We start from the raw sequence: 24,873 nt of genomic DNA, 5'->3' as shown, positions 1-24,873 counted from the left end.
GCGGGCGGCTGGTTGTGGGTGTACTTTGTTGGTTGTGGAGGTACTGTGGCGTGTCCCGGGGTCCATCGGGGCCCACTGGGACCCCCCCCTGGCAGAGAAGGGGTAATTCTGGAGGATGACCAGCTGGCCCGGAGGCCACAGTGGCCCTTGTCCCCCAGGGCCCCAGACAAACAGTGGAAGGCAGATGGACTGGTCACTGCCACTGCCAGAGAGCCAAAAGAAGGGCCAGCCAAAACCATCAAAACACACACATTCAAACTCACAGTGGAACAGATCAATATGCTTGAATATGTTGATATACAGTGAATTTATCAATGGTTAATGAAATGTACAGACAGAACTTTAACTTAAAAATCATCATAAAATCTCGTAACATATGTATTACATATTAGGACTTGAATTCACCCAGTTTACGATTCAAGCACAAATTGTGCAACTCACTCCTACAACCACTTTTTGAAACATACACATTTTTTCTCTGAAATACTAACATACAACTAACTTCTCATACCTCTTATATGTCACGTGTATGGGTAACTCTTAAATATACGGAGCTAACAATCTTGGATTCATTCTGTAGTTGTGAATGCACTGTCATGGCATACCAAACTATATATATATATATATATATTTTTTTTTTTGTTGTAAATATGATAGTTGGAGTTAATCTGTTAAAGTTTGTTAGTGTAACTCGATGAGAGTGTAGAGTGTGTGGGTTGGTTTGAGAGAGCGTACAGTACTGTACTGTATGGTGGCTGTAGTGGTGGTGTCTGAGGTTGAGGATGCCACCAGCTCCCCTCAGTCAGTCCAGAGCCACAGATGCTCCCGTGTTTGTGTGTTGACTCAGTGTAATTTGTTTGCTCTAATTTGTTTTGGTGTGCCAAGGGAGTTCCCCATTTAATTTTCCTCTCTGTGTTTATCCCTCTTTGTGGAGCACTGATCTGTTAAGCGCGAGAGAGAGAGGGAAAGGGCCAAGGAGAGAGAGAGGGAGAAAATTAAAGAGAGGAGGGGGCACAGAGAAAGAAAGAGAGGCAGTGAGAGAGGTGGGGTGTTTCAGAAAAGGACATTTTTAAAAAAGGAGCTGTGCATATTGTTTTAAGCTCTGTGTGCTCCTTCGGGCCCAAAGGCCTCGCTCGCAGCCTACACCTGCTCCATCCCTGGGGATCCTGGTTCCTGATCCGTGGCCCTCTCTCCCCTCTCCCCCAGCCCAGCACCACCACACAGCCCCAGCTTTCTCTCCTCCACCTCTCGCCTCCTTGCCTCCAGCGCCTGGCAGAGCCTTAATCAGCCCGCCTCCGCGCCTGGATGCCTGCCACTCGTTAGCCTGATTGAAAACACTGTGGCTCACATGCTAAACACACACACAATAAATGCAGAGTAATAATATAGGTACTAATATCTAGAATGCTAATATATGTACACAAGCAAATAATGTTAGAGGTGAAAATAATTGAGAAATTAATTATTATAAATACTGAATGCGCAAATTTAGTACATTTACCGTAAAAAATACCAACGTTCAGACACACAGTAACACAACTCATACAAAGATCATTTTTAAAAATTGTCACAGCTATTGTTTAATTGAATCATTGAGAGTAATCATTGTCATCATAATGAAACATCCGTGGCAGTATGTTACAGTGAGTTTATCACACTTACGTACATTTCCCCGCAATATAATGTTTCCACTAGCAGGAAATATATTGTTCTAATATAGCTTGACAAAGCGGTCGCACTGCCATGAGTTATTCATATGTAGAATGGTAAAAACAGATCCCAATAATATAACGCAGGTTGATGTTTTTTGGGGATCAGTCAGGTTCTGGAGGCAGCTCTACCCCATATGATAGCGTCACCTCTGCTGTTCTCTCATTGAATGTCTGGTCTACCCATGCTTCTAAAAAAAGTCTTATTTTCAACAATAGGACAATGCAATTCAATCAAACTCCCTTAAAAATATTTTCTCAATTACAGACACAAAAAAGTCTAATTAAAAGACACTTGAGAAAAGGTTTAGACAGATCCATGTCTTGGTCCACATTGTTTTGCAATTTTATGTTTCATCATCGGGAGGTAGGGTGAGCATAATCCTAGCAGACTGACATTTTACTGTTTAATTTGGTCTTTTGTCCATGTGCCTTTGCAAACAACTATTTACTTTGACATTGCTACTTTGCAAATAAATATGATCTTCTCTCAGGCTCATCCTGATTACACACCTATCAATATTCCAACTTAAATACCTAGCTACCACACAGACATCCAGTGACCTGTGTCATTGATATACTGCACATGACTCATTCCATTCATTTGACCTTACCATCTTCTCATCACAATCCCCAGTGTCCTAGGTGCGTTAGTTTTGCCCATTTTAAACATGACAACAAAAATATTGCAAAAAAAATATCTCTCCTTGGGAGCAATAAAGATACAAACGATAAAACATTGCAAACTTAAGCTCATCACAAATAAAATAAAAAGTGCTGGCACTGTTTTCAAATAAGTGTGAGTTCACTGAGTAAAGAAAGCAAAATCAAACCTGTATTCACGATTCATATTCAACCCCTCTCTTCATAATTTCTGTGCACTATGGCTTATACCATACCTGGTAATGTAGTCATATTACAGCCCACTATCATCTTTCTGGTCTCTTTCTCTCACACACACGGACACACACACACCTAAAAGGATAACACTACTTGCTACAAATGGGCCTTTCCATTCTGTTTCAGTAACTTTCTGTATTAGTTTGGTGTTAATACTGAAGTGAAAACGAATGCAGCTGTTTTTTTTTATCTCAATATCAAATCATTTCTGGGTAACATGATTGTTTTCAATTCAAATGGCCAACAAGAAACAAAAACAGCTTCTTAGCAAAGAGCAAATTGACAAGCAAGAATTTAGCTAGGACTGTCTGGGAATGGTCTGGGTGGGGAGGGGAAAACTGAAAACTAGCTGTTATTGGCAGACAGGTTTGGAACTCCATTTCCTAATGGTCTATTCTTATTGGTCTGACTCCATCCCACCAAAACTGACTGACATTTCAGGCAGTCTTTTCAAACAGCTGTTATATTAAAAGGGTATTATCATCATTTTCACAATATCATTCCAACCTCAGTGTGGAAATATATAAAGATGAAGTCTGAAGTTTACATGCACCTTAGCCAAATACATTTAAACTCAGTTTTTCACAATTCCTGACATTTAATCCTCGTAAAAATTCCCTGTTTTAGGTCAGTTAGGATTACCACTTTATTTTAAGAATGTGAAATGTCAGGATAATAGTAGGACAATTATTTATTTCAGCTTTTATTTCTTTCATCACATTCCCAGTGGGTTAGAAGTTTACCTACACTCAATTAGTATTTGGTATCATTGCCTTTAAATTGTTTAACTTGGGTCAAACGTTTCAGGTAGCCTTCCACAAGCTTCCCACAATAAACTGGGTGAATTCTGGCCCATTCCTCCTGACAGAGCTGGTGTAACTGAGTCAGGTTTGTAGGCCTTGCTCGCGCACACTTTTTCAGTTCTGCCCACAAATTTTCTATGGGATTGAGGTTAGGGCTTTGTGATGGCCACTCCAATACCTTGACTTTGTTGTCCTTAAGCCATTTTGCCACAACTTTGGAAGTATGTTTAGGGTCATTGGCCATTTGGAAAACCCATTTCCGACCAAGCTCTAACTGATGTCTTGAGATGTTGCTTGCAAGCCTCCCCCTTTTTCCTCCAAATATAACAATGGTCATTATGGCTGAACAGTTCTATTTTTGTTTCATCAGACCAGGGGACATTTCTCAAAAAATTACCATATTTGTCCCCATGTGCAGCGGCAAACTGTAGTCTGGCTTTTTTTATGCCGGTTTTGGAGCTGTGGCTTCTTCCTTGCTGAGCAGCCTTTCAGGTTATGTTGATATAGGACTTGTTTTACTGTGGATATAGATACTTCTGTACCTGTTTCCTCCAGCATCTTCATAAGGTCCTTTGCTGTTGTTCTGGGATTGATTTGCACTTTTTGCACCAAAGTACGTTCATCTCTAGGAGAGAGAATGAGTCTCCTCCCTGAGCGGTATGACGGCTGCGTGGTCCCATGGTGTTTATACATGCGTCCTATTGTTTGAACAGATGAACGTGGTGCCTTCAGGCATCTGGAAATTGCTCCCAAGGATGAACCAGACTTGTGGAGGTGTAAAAGAACATGTCTGAGGTCTTGGCTGATTTCCTTTGATTTTCCTACGATGTCAAGCAAAGAGGCACTGAGTATGAAGGTAGGCCTTCAAATACATCCACAGGTACACATCCAATTGACTCAAATAATGTAAATTATCCTATCAGAAGCTTCTAAAGCCATAACATAATTTTCTGGAATTTTCCAAGCTGTTTTAAGGCACAGTCAACTTAGTGTATGTGAACTTCTGACCCACTGGAATTGTGATACAGTGAATTATAAGTGAAATAATCTGTCTGTAAACAATTGTTGGAAAAATTACTTGTGTCAAGCACAAAGTAGATGTCCTAACCAAAACTATAGTTTGTTATCAAGAAATTTGTGGAGTGGTTGAAAAACGAATTGTAATGACTCCAACCCAAGTGTATGTAAACTTCGGACTTCAACTGTATAAAACACAGGAATGTCACGCTTTGACTGCACTGGGCCTTGAACATTCCAAGTGGCAAAAACTGCAGGTCTCAAGACCATCGAGCTAAATAGACAGCAGGATGAATGTATAGATAGAGCACCCTCTAGTGGTGAGATACAAGAGTCGGCTCTTACAACCAGCCTGTACTGGTAAGTGTACTCGGACATGAGTGTTAAAACTCAAGTTCCTTTTGCTCATCTCAATCTCCTTTACTAGAGTGAAGTTTGACACAAATGGTTGATGGAAAGGCCAGTGATTGTGGCTGATGCTCAGCAGCAAGCCACAAACCATAGGACTACTGGTAGAATATCCCACCGTTAGTAAGACACAGACTAGAGCAGCCGCCATAGTAAGCAGACTCTTTTATATATATATATATATCACTTTACAATATGTATCCAAGTCTTAGCAAATGACTGACCCCTGTTCTCTAAATTAAATTAATGTTTCTGCTACCATCACCATTATCATGGTCTCTCTTTCACTAGTTACATTTCTAAGAAACAGACGTGTTGCCTGTATTCCATGGACAGACACACCTGTTTCCACCAACAATCTCTCTCAAAATGTTTCACGCTAGCCTGTACCCTGGGACAACTGACACAAATAAGGCAACGTCTATGATTATGACATGTTGGCAATGTCACCATCACTAGGGGTGAGGAAATCATAATGCAACGCATGTAACATGGGGTTCGATTTATACGCTCTGCATACAAATACCCAGTTTGTCTGAGTGCACTGATATTACATTGTTAGGATATAGTTTTCAGTCATCATGGAATATAACTGTGCCTCCATGTGTGAGCACAGATCTCTGAAAGAGAGGGAGAGGCAGCAGCAAAAGCGAGAACTGTGCCTCTGTGTTCCACAGCTCTATGATGCCAATCCAGATAGCAGCGCCCTGATTAGTTTGACGTTCCGGCCGTCTGACCGCCTCAGCCAAAACCACCCACCTCACTGGATGAGGATGGGTCAAGGGTTGGGAGGTTTGGGACTGGGGTTGGAAGGGGCAGAATTAGGGGGGTCAGGACTAGGAGGGTCACACTTGAGCTGCGGCTCGTTCTCCGAGCACGTGCCCACGTCTGAGTCGAACAGCGAGTGGTCCGTATCGGGGGAGTGAGTGTGTGAGTGTGTGTGTTTGTCAGAGGCTTCACTCTCCTCCATGGTGTCTGTCCGGGAGAACAGGCCAAAGTCCATCAGGCATGTAGTAGGAGAGCCCTCGCTGCTGTCAGTGTCTGCTCCGTCATAGCACAGGTCCTCTATGTCCACAAACCACTCAGGCCAGAACTTTCTCCGCATGCGCTCACAGAACATGGCCAAGTTGACGAGCTCGCCTAAAACACAGTGGACAGGGAATAGAGGAAGTACAGGTTCCAACATCGGTACTCAAGGAAAATGTACATCCGTCTCAGAGTATCCTTTGATTTCCTATGCAAACTTTGATTGTCAGATTTTGTACAGTTCGAAAATTAAAATAGACTGGTCTTTGATCTCAGATCAAACATTCTCTAAAGACTGAAACCATGACGAGCAAATGTGCAACAACACTGCACATTACAGTCTTTCACTGTCATCTAGTGGAAGACATAGGCAAGTACACTTGGATAAAAAAGGAGGACATTGCATCCTATTCTACACCTGCCTTTAAATCTATAGAATAATACATTATGTACAGAATGTGTTACACAATCTCGATAACAACATAACAGTAACACAATCACAAGGCACACTTTCAAAAATCAATCAATTATGATGCTTTGGTATTGTGAGTATGAGTAAAACATTTCACAGAGGCTGAGAGATTGAACTGACCTTTGATGAGCTGTTCAGGTTGTGTGCCAGGTAGTGTCCACATGGCCTGGGCCAGGTGACCAAACACAGCAGCGTCTACTGTCGACATTTTAGGTCCCATGAAGTACTTCTTATCTCCTGCAGGACAGATGAACAGCTGGGGTCAGTAACATATATCAAACCAACCATCAGCCAACTATAAGAGAACGCGATAAGAAAAGCCTGCTGAGTGCCTCAGACTCTTCACGGAGCAGCCTGTAAATTACAAACAAAACAGCGAAAACAATTGTGTATGGAAGTGGGATTGCGCATTTCGCAACTCATGATTACATCTTCTGTCGTCATCTGTCGTCGTGGGAAAGACGCAGCGTTTAAAACATTTGTAAACAACTGGTTGCAGATCAGAGCCAACCTGGATACTAAGGAGATCCTGAGGGAAATCGACGAGTATCAACAGCATTGTGTTATGGAGGAACAACATACTCCATCGTGGAAAGATCCGGCTAACTCACAAAATATTTTAACCCAACAAAAAAAGAAAAAAAGATTAATCTACAGACATGGACGATTTACTTACCATTTGTGTAGAGGATAATGCTCTTGCTGGAATCCATGCAACACTTGAAAAACTGTGTGAGGAGATAGCAGGGCTGTGTGGGAGTTTGGAGTTTAGCCAGAGTGAAATTCTCACACTTCAAGGAGAGAACAAGGCACTCTCAGCCAAAGTAACTATCGATTCCAACATGGATTGTCTACTCAGGGAAAACAGGGTGGCGAGGGAGTCGCAACTAGACATACAAAACCGCAGCATGAGTGAAAATCTAATATTTTCTGGGATTCCTGAGGACCCATCCAATAATCCAGAGGGGGCGATCAGAGTTCATGCAATCAGCCTTGAAACTTCCTCTCTAGAGACTGCAAACAAGGTGTCTTTCCACCGAGTGCACAGACTCGGAGTAACAAGACCAAGAGTCCCCCGACCTATCATTGAACATTTTGAACACCACCAACAAAAGGAGCTGATCAAAAGCAGGGAATGGGAGCTTAAATGGACCAAATTCGGTCTCAATGACCAATTTCCCCGGGAGATAAACGAACGTCCGAAGATGCTGTATCCTGTACAGAGCAGAGGCGGGAGAGGGGTAAGCGTGCCTTCTCATTGGGGACACACACTTTATAGATGGGACAGCTCTTCTGAGACAGCCCCATAACACTGTGGCTGTACCAAATTCTACAGGGATGTCAGGTTACGAAGTTTAAAAAAGTATGGGAACTGTAAAAATATCTGAAAACTATGAAGTTGATATGAACACACACACTTGATCTCTCTCTCTCTATCAACTTTTCTATAATTGAATATGTTTTTTTTGTTTATCTATCTTTTCTATGTCTTTGTCTGCATGTTTATTTGTCTATGTTTACAACAAGCAAGGGGAAGATATCAGAATAGGGGCATTGGGAAATAAAAACAACATATTGTATGGGATACCTTTGTACAGTAGTGAAGCCGTCTCTATAGTAATGCAACGTCTCTTTCATGATTATGTGAAACGTCAAGTGTTATGGAAATGCCGTGATGTGTTTTTCTATGAAAATTCTGTTAGAGGTAATTACGATGAAACTATGATGGTGATACGATATGGATTACAGTTATCATCTTGAATATTAAGGCTATACTCGTGTCATGTTACACACAGACACTCAACCATGCAAATTGGCTGGGTTATTATTTATTTTAGACATCACACTTGATAGTCGTACTCTTATCCAGACATCCTACACACTCACTAAATCACATCCAATATCATACACATCAACCTACTCAGATTTACTACACACAATATTTGTACAACATTTTCTAATCTGTGGCATTGGCTCACAGGCAAACAGGCAAGGGAATAAAACAATTATTGATAGAACCTGTTTCTTGAATCCTAAATATCAGACATTTGAAATCTCAAATGACCGTCATAATACCTCTTACGGCAGTAACCTTACAAGCACTAATTATGGTCAATTTAGACTGTGAATAGTATCTAGTTATGGTAAGGGGTAAAATAAGTATAGCCAATTATAATTCTAATGGTTTAGCAAATTATTTTTTTAAAGATCAGTCTTTACGTGGCTAAAAGAAAATAAATATAACATATACTGTTTACATGAAACTCACTCTACATCCAAGTTTTATAGTAACCTCTACAGGATTGGTTTTGCCCCTGCGGAACGGGTGAGCTAACATGGGATAATGTGATTAGCATGAGGTTTTAAGTAACAAGAACATTTCCCAGGACATAAACATATCTGATATGGGCAGAAAGCTTAAATTCTTGTTAGTCTAACTGCACTGTCCAATTTACAGTAGCTATTACAGTGAAATAATACCATGCTATTGTTTGAGGAGAGTGCACAGTTATGAACTTAAATGTATTGATAAACCAATTAGGCACATTTGAGCAGTCTTGATACAACATTTTGAACAGAAATGCAATGGTTCATTGAGTCAGTCTAACTTTGCACATACACTGGTGTCATCTTGTGGCCAAAATCTAAATTGCGCCTAGATTCCCAAGTCATATATTGGCCTTTCACTTGCAATTCAAAGGTGAAAGAACATAAAACATGTTTTTTTCCCAATGTATTATCTTTTACCAGAACTAATGTGTCATATTCTCCTACATGAATTTCACATTTCCACAAACTTACGTGTTTCCTTTCAAATGGTATCAGGAATATGCATATCCTTGCTTCAGGTGCTGAGCTACAGGGAGTTAGATTTGGGTATGTCATTTTAGGCAACATTTTTAAAAAGGGTCCGATCTTTGCAATGTATAATTGAAGATCTAGTTAACTTTTCTGGACTCTCTGGACGAAAACCTAATTATGAGTGTACTATATTACGTATTGGATCTTTAAAAATATATATATATTTTTTTGTTTTACATCACTCTGCAGTTTACCTATAAAATGGGCTGACGGTGAAGTAGACATACTTGGTATTCATTTCACAAAATATATCAAATGAGCTCTCTATAATGAATTTCAATAGAAAACTTGTAAATATAGACCAGATCCTGCAACTATTTATGTGAAAATTGCCCTGTTTAACTCCTTAGTCATATCTCAGTTTACTCACTTACTTATGGCGCTGCCTACTCCAGATGATTCGTTTTTCAAATCATATGAGCAAAAAATATTTCACTTTATCTGAGACGTTAAACCAGACAAGATAAAGCGTGACTCTCTCTATAATGAATATGAACTGGGTGGGTTGAGATTATTCAATATAAAAGCACTAAACCTCTCTATAATAACTTAACTTATTCAAAAGTTTTACTTGAACCCTAAATAATTCTCAAGTAGATTACGAAGAAAAGCTCATCCGTTGTTTAAAAATGGCCTTTGTTTTTTGCAGTTGTTTTCCTTTGTCTCTCTTTTGTTAATTTGGTTGGTTGTTGGTGCATGGGGGGGGGGGCTTATATTCAAAGCATTATAAAGTAAATTCAGATTGCACATATTACACTACAGTTTACCACCTTGCAAAGAGTTTATGCTAAAATCAATAGACATTCTCTGCTCTTTTCGACTAAAATACATTTGAAATACATAATGTAGTTGGAAGCACAGTGCATATACAGTGTCTCACCACTAGAGAGTGGAAGAGGGTAAAATGGAGCTCTGCATAAAGGACATACCCCACAACAAAGTCAATCTTACAGAGAACTTCAACTGACCCCATGTTATAATTGATACTGGATGATTAGAAAGCCTTCCTTTCCCATTGTTCCTCATATCTCCATCAGTAGCCAATTCCTCAACACTGACAATACTGTGAGAGCGTTGAGAAATTGGCAACATCAGTTGTTCTTCAATTGCCCCTAGTCTCTCCCTGAATCCCAAATCAACCCCTAGTCCCTACCACCTGGGTTTTTGTGTAGATCTGAGAGGATTGGATCGCTGTAAGCAATATGGTTGTTGCTCCATTTTGCACTCTGATGGGCCAGGTATAATTTTCGCTAAGATTGCTTACACCTGTCCGATCCTCTCATATCTACACAAGTGCCTAGGCCTAAGGGTAGTGCCTATAGGTTGATTTGGGATTAACCCTCTGTCTACCCCTACCCTCCCATCCACCTGTACCCCTCCATACATACCGAGCAGTTCGGCCAGCGTGCGCATGTCCTTCTCCATCAGCTTGTAGACCTCCTCCTTGGAGAAGCGTCCAATGCCATGGCCGTACATCTCCCTTTGCACCATGCTGCTGTTCAGGTGGCTGAGGATCCACTTTAGCATGTCACCGAGAGGACCAGTGACTGACAGCATCTTCTGGGTCTCCTCCAGGTTGTCTACCCACTGGCAATAGGCTATTGTCCTGTTTAGAAACACAAATATACACAAGCATAATACAGGTTATTATCCCAGGGGTAGTATAGTACAATCATATGGAAACACATACACTGTGTACAAAACATTAGGATCACCTGCTCTTTCCATGACAGACTGAGCAGGTGAATCCAGGCTGCCTGATATACACTGTGTGTTGTAGGCCTCTAGCAGCCCAGTAGGCAGTAAAACAGGGTGGCAGGGAGACAGGCAGCTGAGAGAAAGTACAGAATAACGGTCTCAATAACTGCTTTAATATGTAGATAGATTGTAGGTTCCATCAACGTAATTGCATAATTTCCAATCCACAGTCAGTCAGTCAGTCAGTCAGTCAGTCAGTTGTGGCCAAATGTTGAGAATGACACAAATAGTAATTTTCACAGTCTGCTGCCTCAGTGTCTTTAGATATTTTTGTCAGATGTTACTATGGAATACTGAGGTATAATTACAAGCATTTCATAAGTATCAAAGGCATTTATTGACAATTACATGAAGTTGATGCAAAGAGTCCATATTTGCAGAGTTGACCCTTCTTTCTCAAGACCTCTGCAATCTTCCCTGGCATGCTGTCAATTAACTTCTGGGCCACATCCTGACTGATGGCAGTCCATTCTTGCATAATCCATGCTTGGAGTATTGTCAGAATTTGTGTGTTTGTGTTTGTCCACCCGCCTCTTGAGGATTGACCACAAGTTCTCAATGGGATTAAGGTCTGGGGAGTTTCCTGGCCATGGACCCAAAATATCAATGTTTTGTTCCCCGAGCCACTTAGTTATCACTTTTGCCTTATGGCAAGGTGCTCCATCATGCTGACAAAGGCATTGTTCGTCACCAAACTGTTCCTGGATGGTTGGGAGAAGATGCTCTGGGAGGATGTGTTGGTACCATTCTTCATTCATGGCTGTGTTCTTAGGAAAAATTGTGAGTGAGCCCACTCCCTTGGCTGAGAATCAACTCCACACAGGAATGGTCTCATGATGCTTTACTTTTGACATGACACAGGACTGATGCTAGAGCTCACCTCGTCTTCTCCGGACAAGCTTTTTTCCGGATGCCCCAAACAATCGGAAAGGGGATTCATCAGAGAAAATTACTTGACCACAGTCCTCAGCAGTCCAATCCCTGTACCTTTTGCAGAATATCAGTCTGTCCCTGATGGTTTTCCTGGAGAGAAGTGGCTTCTTTGCTGCCCTTTTTAACACCAGGCCATCCTCCAAAAGTCTTTGCCTCAGATGCACTCACACCTGCCTGCTGCCATTCCTGAGCAAGCTCTGGTGGTGCCCCAAACCCACAGCTGAATCAACTTTAGGAGACGTCCTGGCGCTTGCTGGACTTTCTTGGGCGCCCTGAAGCCTTCTTCACAACAATTGAACCACTCTCCTTGAAGTTCTTGATGATCCGATAAATGGTTGATTTAGGTGCAATCTTAATGGCAGCAATATCCTTGCCTGTGAAGCCCTTTTTGTGCAAAGCAATGATGATGGCACGTGTTTCCTTGCAGGTAACAATGGATGACAGAGGAAGAACAATGATTCCAAGCACCACCCTCCTTTTGAAGCTTCCAGTCTGTTATTTGAACTCAATCAGAATGACAGAGTGATCTCCAGCCTTGTCCTCGTCAACACTCACACCTGTGTTAACGAGAGAATCACTGACATGATGTCAGCTGGACCTTTTCTGGCAGGGCTGAAATGCAGTGTAAATGTTTTGGGGGGATTCAGTTAATTTGCATGGTAAAGAGGGACTTTGCAATTAATTGCAATTCATCTGATCACTCTTCAAATCAAATGTATTTATATAGCCCTTCGTACATCAGCTGATATCTCAAAGTGCTGTACAGAAACCCAGCCTAAAACCCCAAACAGCAAGCAATGCAGGTGTAGAAGCACGGTGGCTAGGAAAAACTCCCTAGAAAGGCCAAAACCTAGGAAGAAACCTAGAGAGGAACCAGGCTATGTGGGGTGGCCAGTCCTCTTCTGGCTGTGCCGGGTGGAGATTATACAGAACATGGTCAAGATGTTCAAATGTTCATAAATGACCAGCATGGTCGAATAATAATAAGGCAGAACAGTTGAAATTGGAGCAGCAGCACGGTCAGGTGGAAGTTGAAACTGGAGCAGCAGCACGGCCAGAAGGACTGGGGACAGCAAGGAGTCATCATGTCAGGTAGTCCTGGGTCATGGCCCTAGGGCTCAGGTCCTCCGAGAGAGAGAAAGAAAGAGAGAAGGAGAGAATTAGAGAACGCACACTAAGATTCACACAGGACACCGAATAGGACAGGAGAAGTACTCCAGATATAACAAACTGACCCTAGCCCCCCAACACACACTACTGCAGCATAAATACTGGAGGCTGAGACAGCCATTCTGGAGTATATACAAATTGCCATCAAACAAACTGAGGCAGCAGACTTTGTGAAAATTCATATTTATGTCGTTCTCAAAACTATTGGCCATGACTGTGTATATACACGTACGTACGTACATACATACATGCATGCATGCATGCATGCATGCATACATACATACATACATACATACATACATACATACATACATACATACATACATACATACATACATACATACATACATACATACATACATACATACATACATACATACATACATACATACATACATACATACATACATACATACATACATACATACATACACTCAGAAATGTCCTTGTTTTTGAAAGAAAAGCACATTTTTTGTCCATTAAAATAACATCAAGTTGATCAGAAATACAGTGTAGACATTGTTAATGTTAATCTTTCTACTGACTCTGAAAAACACCAAAATAAATATGCCCAGGTTCTCTGCTCATTTGCATGAACGTGCCTTAGGCATGCTGCAAGGAGGCATGAGAACTGCAGATGTGGCCAGGGCAATAAATTGCAATGTCCGTACTGTGAGACGTCCAAGACAGCGCTACAGGGAGACAGGACAGACAGCTGATCGTCCTCACAGTGGCAGACCACATGTAACAACACCTGCACAGCATCGGTACATCCAAACATCACACCTGTGGGACAGGAACAGGATGGCAACAAGAACTGCCCGAGTTACACCAGGAACGCACAATCCCTCCATCACTGCTCCGACTGTCCGCAATAGGCTGAAAGAGGCTGGACTGGGGGCTTGTAGGCCTGTTGTAATCAGGTCCTCACCAGACATCACTGGCAACAACGTCGCCTATAGGCACAAACCCACCGTCAGTGGACCAGACAGGACTGGCAAAAAGTGCTCTTCACTTACGAGTAGCGGTTTTGTCTCACCAGGGGTGATGGTCGGATTCGCGTTTATCGTTGAACGAATGAGCGTTACACAGAGGCCTGTACTCTGGAGCGGGATCGATTTGGAGGTGGAGGGTCCGTTATGGTCCTTTGCTGTTCTGAGCTTGATTTGCACTTTTCGCTCCAAAGTAAGTTAATCTCTAGGAGACAGAACGCGTCTCCTTCCTGAGCGGTATGACGGCTGCGTGGTCCCATGGTGTTTATACTTGTGTACTGTTGTTTGTACAGATGAACGTGGTACCTTCAGGCGTTTGGAAATTTCTCCCAATGATGAAACAGACCATTTTTTTTCTGAGGCCATGGCTGATTTCTTTAGATTTTTCCAATGATGTCAAGCTAAGAGGCACTGAGTTTGAAGGTAGGCCTTGAAATACATTCACAAGTACACCTCCAATTGACAAAAGCCATGACATAATTTTCTATATTTTTCCAAGCTGTTTAAAGGCACAGTCAACTTAGTGTATGTAAACTTCTGACCCACTGGAATTGTGATACAGTGAATAAGTGAAATAATCTGTCTGTAAACAATTGTTGGAAAAATCTCAAAAACAGACTTGCCAAAACTATAGTTTGTTAACAAGAAATTTGTGGAGTGGTTGAAATGGAGTTTTAAGGACTCCAACCTAAGTGTATGTAAACTTCTGACTTCAACTGTATGTGAAAATGCTGTTCATTGACTACAGCTCAGCGTTCAACACCATAGTGCCCATGAAGCTCATCACTAAGCTAAGGACTCTTGGACTAAACACCTCCCTCTGCAATTGGATCCTGGACTTCCTGACAGGCCGCCCCCATGTGGTAAGAGTAGGTAACAACACGTCTGCCACGCTGATCCTTAACACTGGGGCCCCTCAGGGGTGTGTACTTAGTCCCCTCCTGTATTCCCTGTTCACCCACGACTGTGTGGCCAAACACAACTCCAACACTGTCATTATGTTTGCTGACAGTGGTAGGCCTGATCACCGACAACAATGAGATGGCCTATATGGAGGAGGTCTGAGAACAGGCAGTGTGGTGCTAGGACAACAACCTGTGAGCAAGACTAAGGAGCTAATCGTGGACTACAGGAAAAGGCGGGCCAAACGGGCCCCCATTAACATTGACGGGGCTGTAGTGGAGCGGGTCGAGAGTTTCAAGTTCCTTGGTGTCCCCATCACCAACAAGCTATCATGGTCCAAACATACCACGACTGTAGTGAAGAGGGCATGACAAAACCTTTTCCCCCACAGGAGAAAAAGATTTGTCATGGGTCCACAGATGCTCAAAAGGTTCTATAGCTGCACCATCGAGAGCATCCTGACCGGTTGCATCACCGCCTGGTATGGCAACTGCTCGACATCTGACCGTAAGGCGCTACAGAGGGTAATGCGAACGGCCCAGTTCATCACTGGAGCCCAGCTTCCTGCTATCCAGGAGTTATATAATACCCTGCTGACCCTGCTGACCCTCATCATCTATGAGCTTTTGAACATCTTGGCCATGTTCTGTTATAATCTCCACCCAGCACAGCCAGAAGAGGACTGGCCACCCTTCATAACCTGGTTCCTCTCTAGGTTTCTTCCTAGGTTCGGGCCTTTCTAGGGAGTTTTTCCTAGCCACCGTGCTTCTACACCTGCATTGCTTGCTGTTTGGGATTTTAGGCTGGCTTTCTGTTACAGCACCTTGTGATATCAGCTGATGTAAGATGGGCTTTATAACTACATTTGATTGTTTGATAATAGGCGGTGTCAGAGGAAAGCCCATAAAATTGTCAGAGACTCCAGTCCCCCAAGTTACAGACTGTTTTCTCTGCTACCACACGGCAAGTCTAGGACCAAACGGCTCCTCAACAGCTTCTCGCCCCAAGCTGAACGATTCATAAAATCACCACCGGACAATTTACATTGACCCCACCCCCCCTCCTTTTGTACACTGCTGTATGTTCGCTGTTTGTTATCTTTGCATAGTCACTTCACCCCACCTAGATGTACAGATTACATCAACTAGCCTGCACACTGACTCTGTACCGGTGCCCCCTGTATATAGTCTCGTTTTTGTTATTCTTATTATGTTACTTTTTATTATTACTTTTTATTTTAGTCTACATGGTAAATATTTCCTTCTTCTTGAACTGCACTGTTGGTTATTAAGGGCTTATAAGTAAGAATTTCACAGTAAAGTCTACACTTGTTGTATCCGGGGGATGTGACAAATAAAGTTTTATTTGATAATATGTTGTGTTTTTTATTTTACCATAACATCTCCATCACCTGCTCCACCACTCTAAGGCACAGAGACATTTTGAATTAACAATTCACCTTCAATTATCAGGACAAAAGCAATGAATGTATTGTGATAATTAACAGTCAGCTCTCTAGACAAAAAAAAGATTGAGCTGTCTTGAAAAGGATCTGAGGGGAAATTTGCTTCAGGGGCTAAACCAGACAAACCCGAGATCAACCTGAGATCAAATCATATACCTATTTAAATTATTTCAATATCATTAAACAGTGCACTTACTTATGACAACTCGAGCTCTACACAATAGGAATGGAAGACAAATGACAATCTTTACTAAACCAGACACTGAACTTAATACACAGTACACGTATGTTGTGAACGAACAGCACAATCTCCCAGACCAGGGCCCAGATTCACAAAACACCTCTTACGCAAAAGCTTCTTAAGAAAAAAAAGAAGAAGTGCATAAGTTAATTCGTAAGTGAAAATCCTCAACAATATCTTTAGGTTTCAAGATTTTCTTACAAACTTCTCAAATATCTTCTAACGAATCTTCATAAAATGTTTGTTGCTAGGCAACCGATTTAGCGAGCTATTAATGGCAATCATGTTAACATATTTCCTACAGAGATTACTGTTCTAAGATGTTCTTGGGTTTAAAATAAGTGAGTGAATTTAACATGTTCAATTGCTTTCATGAGCATAGTCTCTCACTGCCCTGAATTGGAATTAAGAACAAATCCCAGAATTGTATTTTAAATAATCAAATTTCTTCTTAACTTTTTGCTTAAGGAGAAACATAAGAAATAGAGCAATAAATGTCCAATAAGCAAAGTTGATATTCCTCAAAGGTTAACTTTCTTCATAAGGGGATTTTATGAATCTGGGCCCTGAGGCATATCTCTGTCACAGAGCAGCCTTCCTCTTTGTGTTGTCATAGCAATATCAATCATGCTAATTTACGGGCCTGAAGAGCTGTATATGATCTCAGCATGCTGTGACCCATGCTGCTAACCTCAGCTGGCCAAACAGAGCAACAAGCAGCTCCATAGTCCTGCACAGCCATTAATAATGTAATCAATAGCAAACACAGCCTGCGAGAGGGAGGGGGAAAGAGGAGAGAGAGTAGAGAAAGAGGTGATAAGGGGAAAAGAAGATGGGAGAAAAACAGCAAGAGAAAGGGAGTGGAACTTAGAGTTATATGAATGACCCCTTACTCGACAGCTGTAGAGCAATATTATGGAACCCCCGGCCCCCTCCAATTCATGGCTCTGGTTCTGAATGAGATTCACAAGATCTGATGCACAGAAACATGTTACCGACTGATTTCTCGCCCTGTAAATATTGTAAAAAAGAGCTTGATGAGCAAGTATGCCCTCTTTTCTTTGACATTCATGCTCAGACACAAATGCTTGTAGATGTGTCATTCATCCGACTACCTTTCCCTGGGCCCCAACCGGGAAAGGCTCAGCCTGCGTACAAAATGGCACCCTGTTCCTTACAAAGTAGTGCACAATATCAGGAATAGGGTGCCATTTGGAATGCAGAATCAGTGACTTCCCAGCAGAAGCCTCACCAGTACAGATGCCCAGCGGTGGAGTCCCACCCTTCTATATACTGTAAGTAGATCGGTAATGTAGCTGTGTGGATGACCACTTGGGAACACTAGAGTGAGCGAGCTTAGCCAGTCCCAATTCATTGCCAACCCTCCCCTTGGCCCTAACCCTTCAATCTCTTCCCATCTGTACAGTGGAAGCAATGTGGTGGAAACTTCACCACTACCCTGTGTCTACACTTCATTACATTTACATTTAAGTCATTTAGCAGACGCTCTTATCCAGAGCGACTTACATGACCAAGAGTATGTGGACACCTGCTCGTCGAACATCTCATTCCAAAATAATGGGCATTAATGTGGAGTTGTTCCCCCCCATTTGCTGCTATAAAAGCCTTCACTCTCCTAGAAAGGTTTTCCACTAGATGTTGGAACATTGCTGCGGGGACTTGCTTCCATTCAGTCACAAGAGCATTAGTGAGGTCGGGCACTGATGTTGGGCGATTATGCCTGGGTCGCAGTCGGCGTTCCAAATCATCCCAAAGGTGTTCGATGGGGTTGAGGTCAGGGCTTTGTGCAGGCTAGTCAAGCTCTTCCACACCGATCTCAGCAAACCATTTTTATATGGGCCTCGACTTTGAGCACGGGAGCATTGTCATGCTGAAACAGGAAAGGGCCTTCCCAAAACTATTGCCACAAAGTTGGAAGCACAGAATCGTCTAAATTGTCATTGAATGGTGTAGCGTTAAGATTTCGCTTCACTGGAACTAAGGGGCCTTGCCCAAACTATGAAAAAAACAGCCCCAGACCATTATTCCTCCTCCACCAAACTTTATAGCTAGCACTATGCATTGAGGCAGGTAGCGTTCTCCTGGCACCGGCCAAACCCAGATTCGTCTGTCGGACTGCCAGATGGTGAAGGGTGATTCGTCACTCCAGAGAACACCTTTCCACTGCTCCAGTCCAATGGCGGGGAGCTTTACACCGCACCAACCGACGCTTGGCATTGCACATGGTGTTCTTGGGCTTGTGTGCGGCTGCTCGGCCATGGAATACCTTTTCATGAAGCGTCTGACGAACAGTTCTTGGGCTGACGTTGCTTTCAGAGGCAGTTTGGAACTCGGTAGTGAGCGTTGCAACTGAGGAAATACTTTTTTTTAATGCTCGCTTAAGGACTTGGCAGCCCCATTCTGTGAGCTTGTGTGGCCTACCGCATCACGGCTGAGCTGTCGTTGTTTCAAGTCGTTTCCACTTCACAATAAGAGCACTTACAGTTGACTGGGGGCAGCTCTAGCAGGGCAGACATTTGACAAACTGACTTATTAGAAAGGTGGCATCCTATGACGGTGCCATGTTGAAATTCACTGAGCTCTTCAGTGAGGCCATTCTGTTGCCAATATTTTGCTATGGAGATTGCATGGCAGTGTGCTCGATTTTATACACCTGTCAGCAACGGGTGTGGCTGAAATAGCTGAATCCACTAATTTGAAGGGGTATCCACATACATTTGTATATCTAGTGTACCTATCTAAACTCTTCAGACATGCTAAAATCAAGGGTTAATGGCCAAGGGGGAGGGTGGGGAGCAATTTGAGAATGGCTGTGACATACGGAGTCACCAATGTAGCTTTGTAGGACCCGTGGGTATATTAATTGACTGAGTCACCAGTAGAGGTGCTCCTCCACCATCTTGGTGACAGCCCGGGACACGGCTCTTTCCTGGGGACTGAGGTTCTTGTTGAGGTTGACGCCCAGCTTCTCTTCCAGGAAGTCAATGATGAACTCTGACCCCGACACCTGCTGCCGGTTATACTCAATCCATGGCATCTTGTCCTGTGGAGAGAGCTTCCCATCAAAGTAGTTCTGCAAGGGGGAGAACAGAATGGGGTTCAGCACTGGGAAATTGACAAACTCTAGTTGTATCCGAATATTTAGGACTGGTTTACCAGACTCAGATTAATCCCTGGACATAAAAAACATGCATAAGGAGAATTTCCATTTAAAATGCTTTTAAGTCCAGGAATGTAGGCTTAATCTGTGTGCAAGAAACCAGTACTTTTCCAGTTCTACTTTATCATACACAGACTATTGTACCTGGTAGGGCAGGTCAACCATGCGTAGGTAGGTCTCCATCTTGAGGCAGAATGGTGAGAGGCTGGGGACTCCCGTGTTTGGCCTTGAGAACTGATGGAGGATGATGGCATCTTTAGAGTCCAACTCTTGTTCCTTCCTGGAAAACACCCGGGGAGAAAAAATGCCAGCTGAAAAGGTGTGCTATACTGAGGCAACAGAAAACTACACAGGTGGGAGCCCCCATGAGATAAAGTACTTGAAAACAATTGTTATCTCTGTGGCAGCCACTTCAAAAGTGATCCAAAGTTTCTGTGCCAACAGTACAGCTATTCCCAGGTCAGTTTGTGGTTTTGAGAACAATATCATACCTCAACCCTAATTGGAGATCAGAGAGGAGAGAGTAAGACTAGTTACAGCGCTGTTTCTGTCTCTTGGTAATGGGGGTCTCACTTGGCGCATATTATAGCATGGTGACATAGCAGCGAGAGGAACTATTCTTAAATTCCCTGAGCTCTGTGTTACACACAGGGCATTTCCATACAAAGGCCGATGAGCACCAACATGTGAAGTTCATAGAAGCATGTCAAATTGTGTGTCAAAGAAAAGCGAAGAGTCCACATATTTTTAAAATAAGGCATCTATACATTCTATTCCCAAAACCCACATATCTTTAAGATGTTTCATGAGGGAGGATAATGACATTTCACATTTCACAGTTACAAGTAAATGTACACCTACCAAGTAGTTATAGTGTTTTTACTGATATCAAGTTGGTCTATGAATTAAGAAATTCAAACTCATAATTCTGTTACCAAATCGGTACCGGAATTACTGCAAAATCAGTCAAATAATTCCTGCAATTGAATTGGCTAAAATGGGAAATCATACAAGTCGCATCACACTTGGGTCACCTGCTACTGTCCTACCTTCCACTAGCATACTGTTATGTTCAGCTCATAACTGTTTTTCCCTTTCCGTCCCCTGTTGGTCAAATCAGAGAGGAAGAGGCAAAGCGAGAAGGTTTACTCCTGTCAAAATCTGTCCACGACAAGCGGACCGATAAGCAGACTGCCTGCCTTCCCACCTTTGAGACAACAACTCCCATTGTTAGGGCAGAGACAAGACCATCTTGCCATTATATACAGTATCTCAGGTCAAAGCAAGACTGTAAAGACAGTCTGGATCACCCCTCCCTTTCTCTCTGCTGCTCTCTATTTTCTCTCTCTCCAGTTAATGTCATGTCTCCCCGGCTCTTACTGAAACCTACTCTCTTTCCATTTACTGTAACCAGCATCCTCAGCCACAGATCCCCGACGGACACCGGACATCCATGGACATTGAAAAGTAGTTGGAATTTGGTCAGTCCATCCTGGCCAGACCAAATCTGAACAAATCAAAGATGTTTATGTTTCACGGGTTTGGACAGCACAGTACAGTAGAGCACAGTACAGGTGGTGTACTGTACAGTATTGTGCTGGACTCAACTGTAATGTGCTCTACTGTGATGTCCAAATTTGTGAAACATTGACGTCTATGATTGTTTTAGATTCGGTCTGGTTCGGACCAACCAAATGTGGTCTTGTTTGGGGGGGGGGGGGGGGTGGAGCTCAATACAATAATATCCACTGTGTAGAATAATACCCAAATATGCAAAAGAAGGATAATGCATATTTCTACATTTGTTTACCTTTTCAGGATACACCACCATGAAATAATGATATTAGTATCCATAATTAGCATTTTTTGTGTAGTACAGATCATGAACCCATTATGTAATTTAGTTACTGTAATTATATTACCAGATGTAAATCCACATCCCCTACTGCAGTTCAACAACAAACAAAACAATTCTAACTCAAGGTGTCATGTCATAGCTGACACACCATTCTTTCTGCAGATAAATATCTGCTCAGAATTAAGATAAAATGAACAGTTTTTGGAAAACATGGTCGCATTAGAAACTGAGGGAGATTTTTTCTGTTACAAAACTTTGCATCTGCACAGCTCTTCCAGTAAATGTGAGTTTGTGAAATCTTCTGTGTGAATTGTTCAAAGTAGTCTTTGTGCATATAGAGTTGTATGGTTTGTTACACTTTAAAAATCTAATGTTTTGGGTTGGCATAAATTGTGAAATAAATGTTGACAAATCTAAGTCAAAGTGTAATTCTGTTACTGTTGAATGGCCCTAGAACAACCTGTCCCCTCACTATATTCAAGTCACCTGTCTAAACACTCCTGCACACAAGTACACACAGATACAATACACCATTTTAAGATCATGAGATAGATATTGAGAGGGTAAAGTCCTCATCATACTACTGACTCCATGGTATTCAATGGGACTACAGCAGAAGAAACTCTAGGATTTGCCTGAACTTCTATTTCAATCCTCTACTACCCTTGAAATCAAGGCCGAGGAGGTTAATCGTGCTTGTGAACATCTGAGTCCTCACATTTCTACCCCACAGTTTTTAAACGGAGGGTGTGGGTGACTGACACTGACATCTCTTTAGGCTTCAATAATTAAACAGCCTACAGTACAGGGGCGTGCTGCCTTGCAATGACTCTAGTTCTTACCTAAATTCATTTGATGAATTATAGCCACATATCATGTCCAAGAGAGCAGGAATGGACTCCATCTAAAGTCAGTTACATCAGGCAAATAAATCATACATCAGACATTTTGTAAAACCTTGAAAATACAATTAATTTCTGGAAATAAATAGGACATGTATATACATGATAGCCTACTTTGGCTAATAAAATGTATAGGCTATGTCTTCGGTACAATAGTCTTGCGCAGGACAGTCTACGCCCGGATAAACAACTCACATTCCCACAAAATGTCGCTGTCCATGGTGCTGAAACCATCGAAACGGTCGAAAGGCAACGTCTCAGTCCCTTTTTCCAATGGTGCGGAAATTCTGGACCGTGTCGAAGAAACACTATTGTATTTAGGCCTAGATTACAGGGGATCCCTTTGAGAATAAGCACTCAAAAGCGGTGGCATAGAATAACACACATGCTGCAGATTTACTGTCAACATGTAGTTTTCTATGGTAGAAGCATGACAGTAGTAGGCGTATGCGACGTGATTCAACAAATGGTTCCAAATGAGGAAATGCAAAAACTAGTCCTCTTAGAGTGTGTGACAGATTATATGGAGCCACCGTTACCGAATGTACCATAGGTCTAATGTACCATAGGCCTAATGTACCATAGGCCTAAATGCTTGACTGGGGACTGCGTGGGGACAGTAGCGCCATTCATTACGTTAACAATAGGCCTGGATTAATCTTCCCTGTCAGAGATTAAACCAGACGCATTTCATTCAACAGTAGGCTACAAAACGTCCGCTTCCACTAAACATTCTGACACCACTGCTGCAGCGCTAGAGAAATTCATATTTTACGCTCAAGACATGGCACAAGACCTGACGCGTGATTTTCCACTTTCCACTATTTTTTTCCATCACCTGTCCTTGCCTCCTTGGGACCGAGATCATCAAAGAGCTGTACAATCTAGCCCACAGTGCAAGAACAGATGATTCCGCGAATACATGAACAAATGTGAACAAACGACAGCAATATTCTGTTATTCAGAGATCTGTCAAGAGCAGCTAATCAAGAGGTGACAGCAAGCGCGCACACCAAGCCCATCCCCGAGGGTATGAAAGGCGTTTATCATTTTAGATCATTATTGTGAATATTGTATATTAGGCCTACGCCAAACACAGCCCAAGCATCACACAAATGCACCTATTTGATCATGTGAACCAATACCGTTGTAATTTGTGGCATATTTGTTTGCCATTGTATAGCCTACCTGATGGCGAGCAGCTCATGTAATAGATAGGCAGCAGCCGCGAGGAGGGCACCGCCGGTGATATAGATGGTCTTCTTCCACCAGGAATCCGAACCCAATCCCGACATGATCCCACCGTAGTCCCGTAAAGGGATTGCGACGATATAGCCATAAAGAGAGTGAGGGTCGTCGGAACCACATATCCCCAAGGGCACACTGTGATTCCGCCCGAGTTCAACCACACAAGGTCGGGACGAGGCGAAACCAGAACCCCACATACTCTTATCAATCGCCGCGTGGCGCCTGCGTCCTCCCGCAAACCACTATCGGCTTCATCAGTCTGTCACAACAGTCCTATGCTGCATGGCGATATGCTATTTAATCTGCCAAACATTAGAAATAGACATCCAAACATTAGAAACACATCTTCCGGCCTGAGCTCGGCATCCTCCGCCAGCCCTCGGAGCCTTTGTCTGTTCCAATGGAAACGAGTGGCAGACGGTTGGCGATCCCCTCACATCTGAGCCTCGGCGACAGCAAAACTACCACACAATACAGGGCAATAGGCCAGGCCTTATATCATGATGATAAAGACATCTGTAAATTACACATTTGATTTAGGTACAATGATTTCTAAAGGCCAATTAAATGGATTAAGCAATTCATTTTCACTAAATCCTGCAATATCTCCATAGCAACATTATTTGCATGGAACAACCTATATACAGTAGGCTTTGCATTTAGCCACTATTGACTGCACAACACTCTTCGAGTGCTATAACGACTGGCGCACGTTCAACAACAATATGCGTGCATAGCAGGTGCATGCTTTTGACTACTTTAGCTGTAGTCGGTTATACTCACTCTGCAGTAATTTATACCTAATACTGCGAAACAACTTAGCTTGAAAAACGGTTCCGCGCGTTCGTAAGGATTATGTCATGTAAAGTTAGTTACATTACTGGTATCCCTCAGTCTTGAGCTAGTGCCAACCAACGATGTATATAAACCTTGGATTGCTAATGCTATGTATTGGCCATTGATAGGCTTTGAAGCCAACGGTGGGGCATATTGGCACTCCCCAGTAGGAGCAGTCCTCCATAGGA

The 24,873-nt window shown here is 42.5% G+C and overlaps 1 protein-coding gene across 1 annotated transcript; it reads right to left on the bottom strand.

The window, feature by feature from the left end:
• Window positions 1-4,563: 4,563 nt before the first annotated feature.
• Window positions 4,564-24,829, bottom strand: LOC124005593 (failed axon connections homolog). Its single transcript, XM_046314997.1, has 6 exons — window positions 23,789-24,829; window positions 19,985-20,120; window positions 19,557-19,753; window positions 10,586-10,803; window positions 6,456-6,572; window positions 4,564-5,977 (listed from the first exon to the last, which is right to left on the bottom strand). The coding sequence occupies exons 1-6, from the start codon at window positions 24,043-24,045 to the stop codon at window positions 5,616-5,618; spliced, it is 1,287 nt and encodes a 428-aa protein (XP_046170953.1). The 5' UTR covers window positions 24,046-24,829; the 3' UTR covers window positions 4,564-5,615.
• Window positions 24,830-24,873: the final 44 nt, after the last annotated feature.

This window comes from Oncorhynchus gorbuscha, linkage group LG19 (assembly GCF_021184085.1).
Source record: "Oncorhynchus gorbuscha isolate QuinsamMale2020 ecotype Even-year linkage group LG19, OgorEven_v1.0, whole genome shotgun sequence".
Classification (NCBI taxonomy): Eukaryota; Metazoa; Chordata; class Actinopteri; order Salmoniformes; family Salmonidae; genus Oncorhynchus; species Oncorhynchus gorbuscha.
Note: the sequence above shows the minus strand (reverse complement) of the source record. Positions and strands in the feature narration are given on the sequence as shown.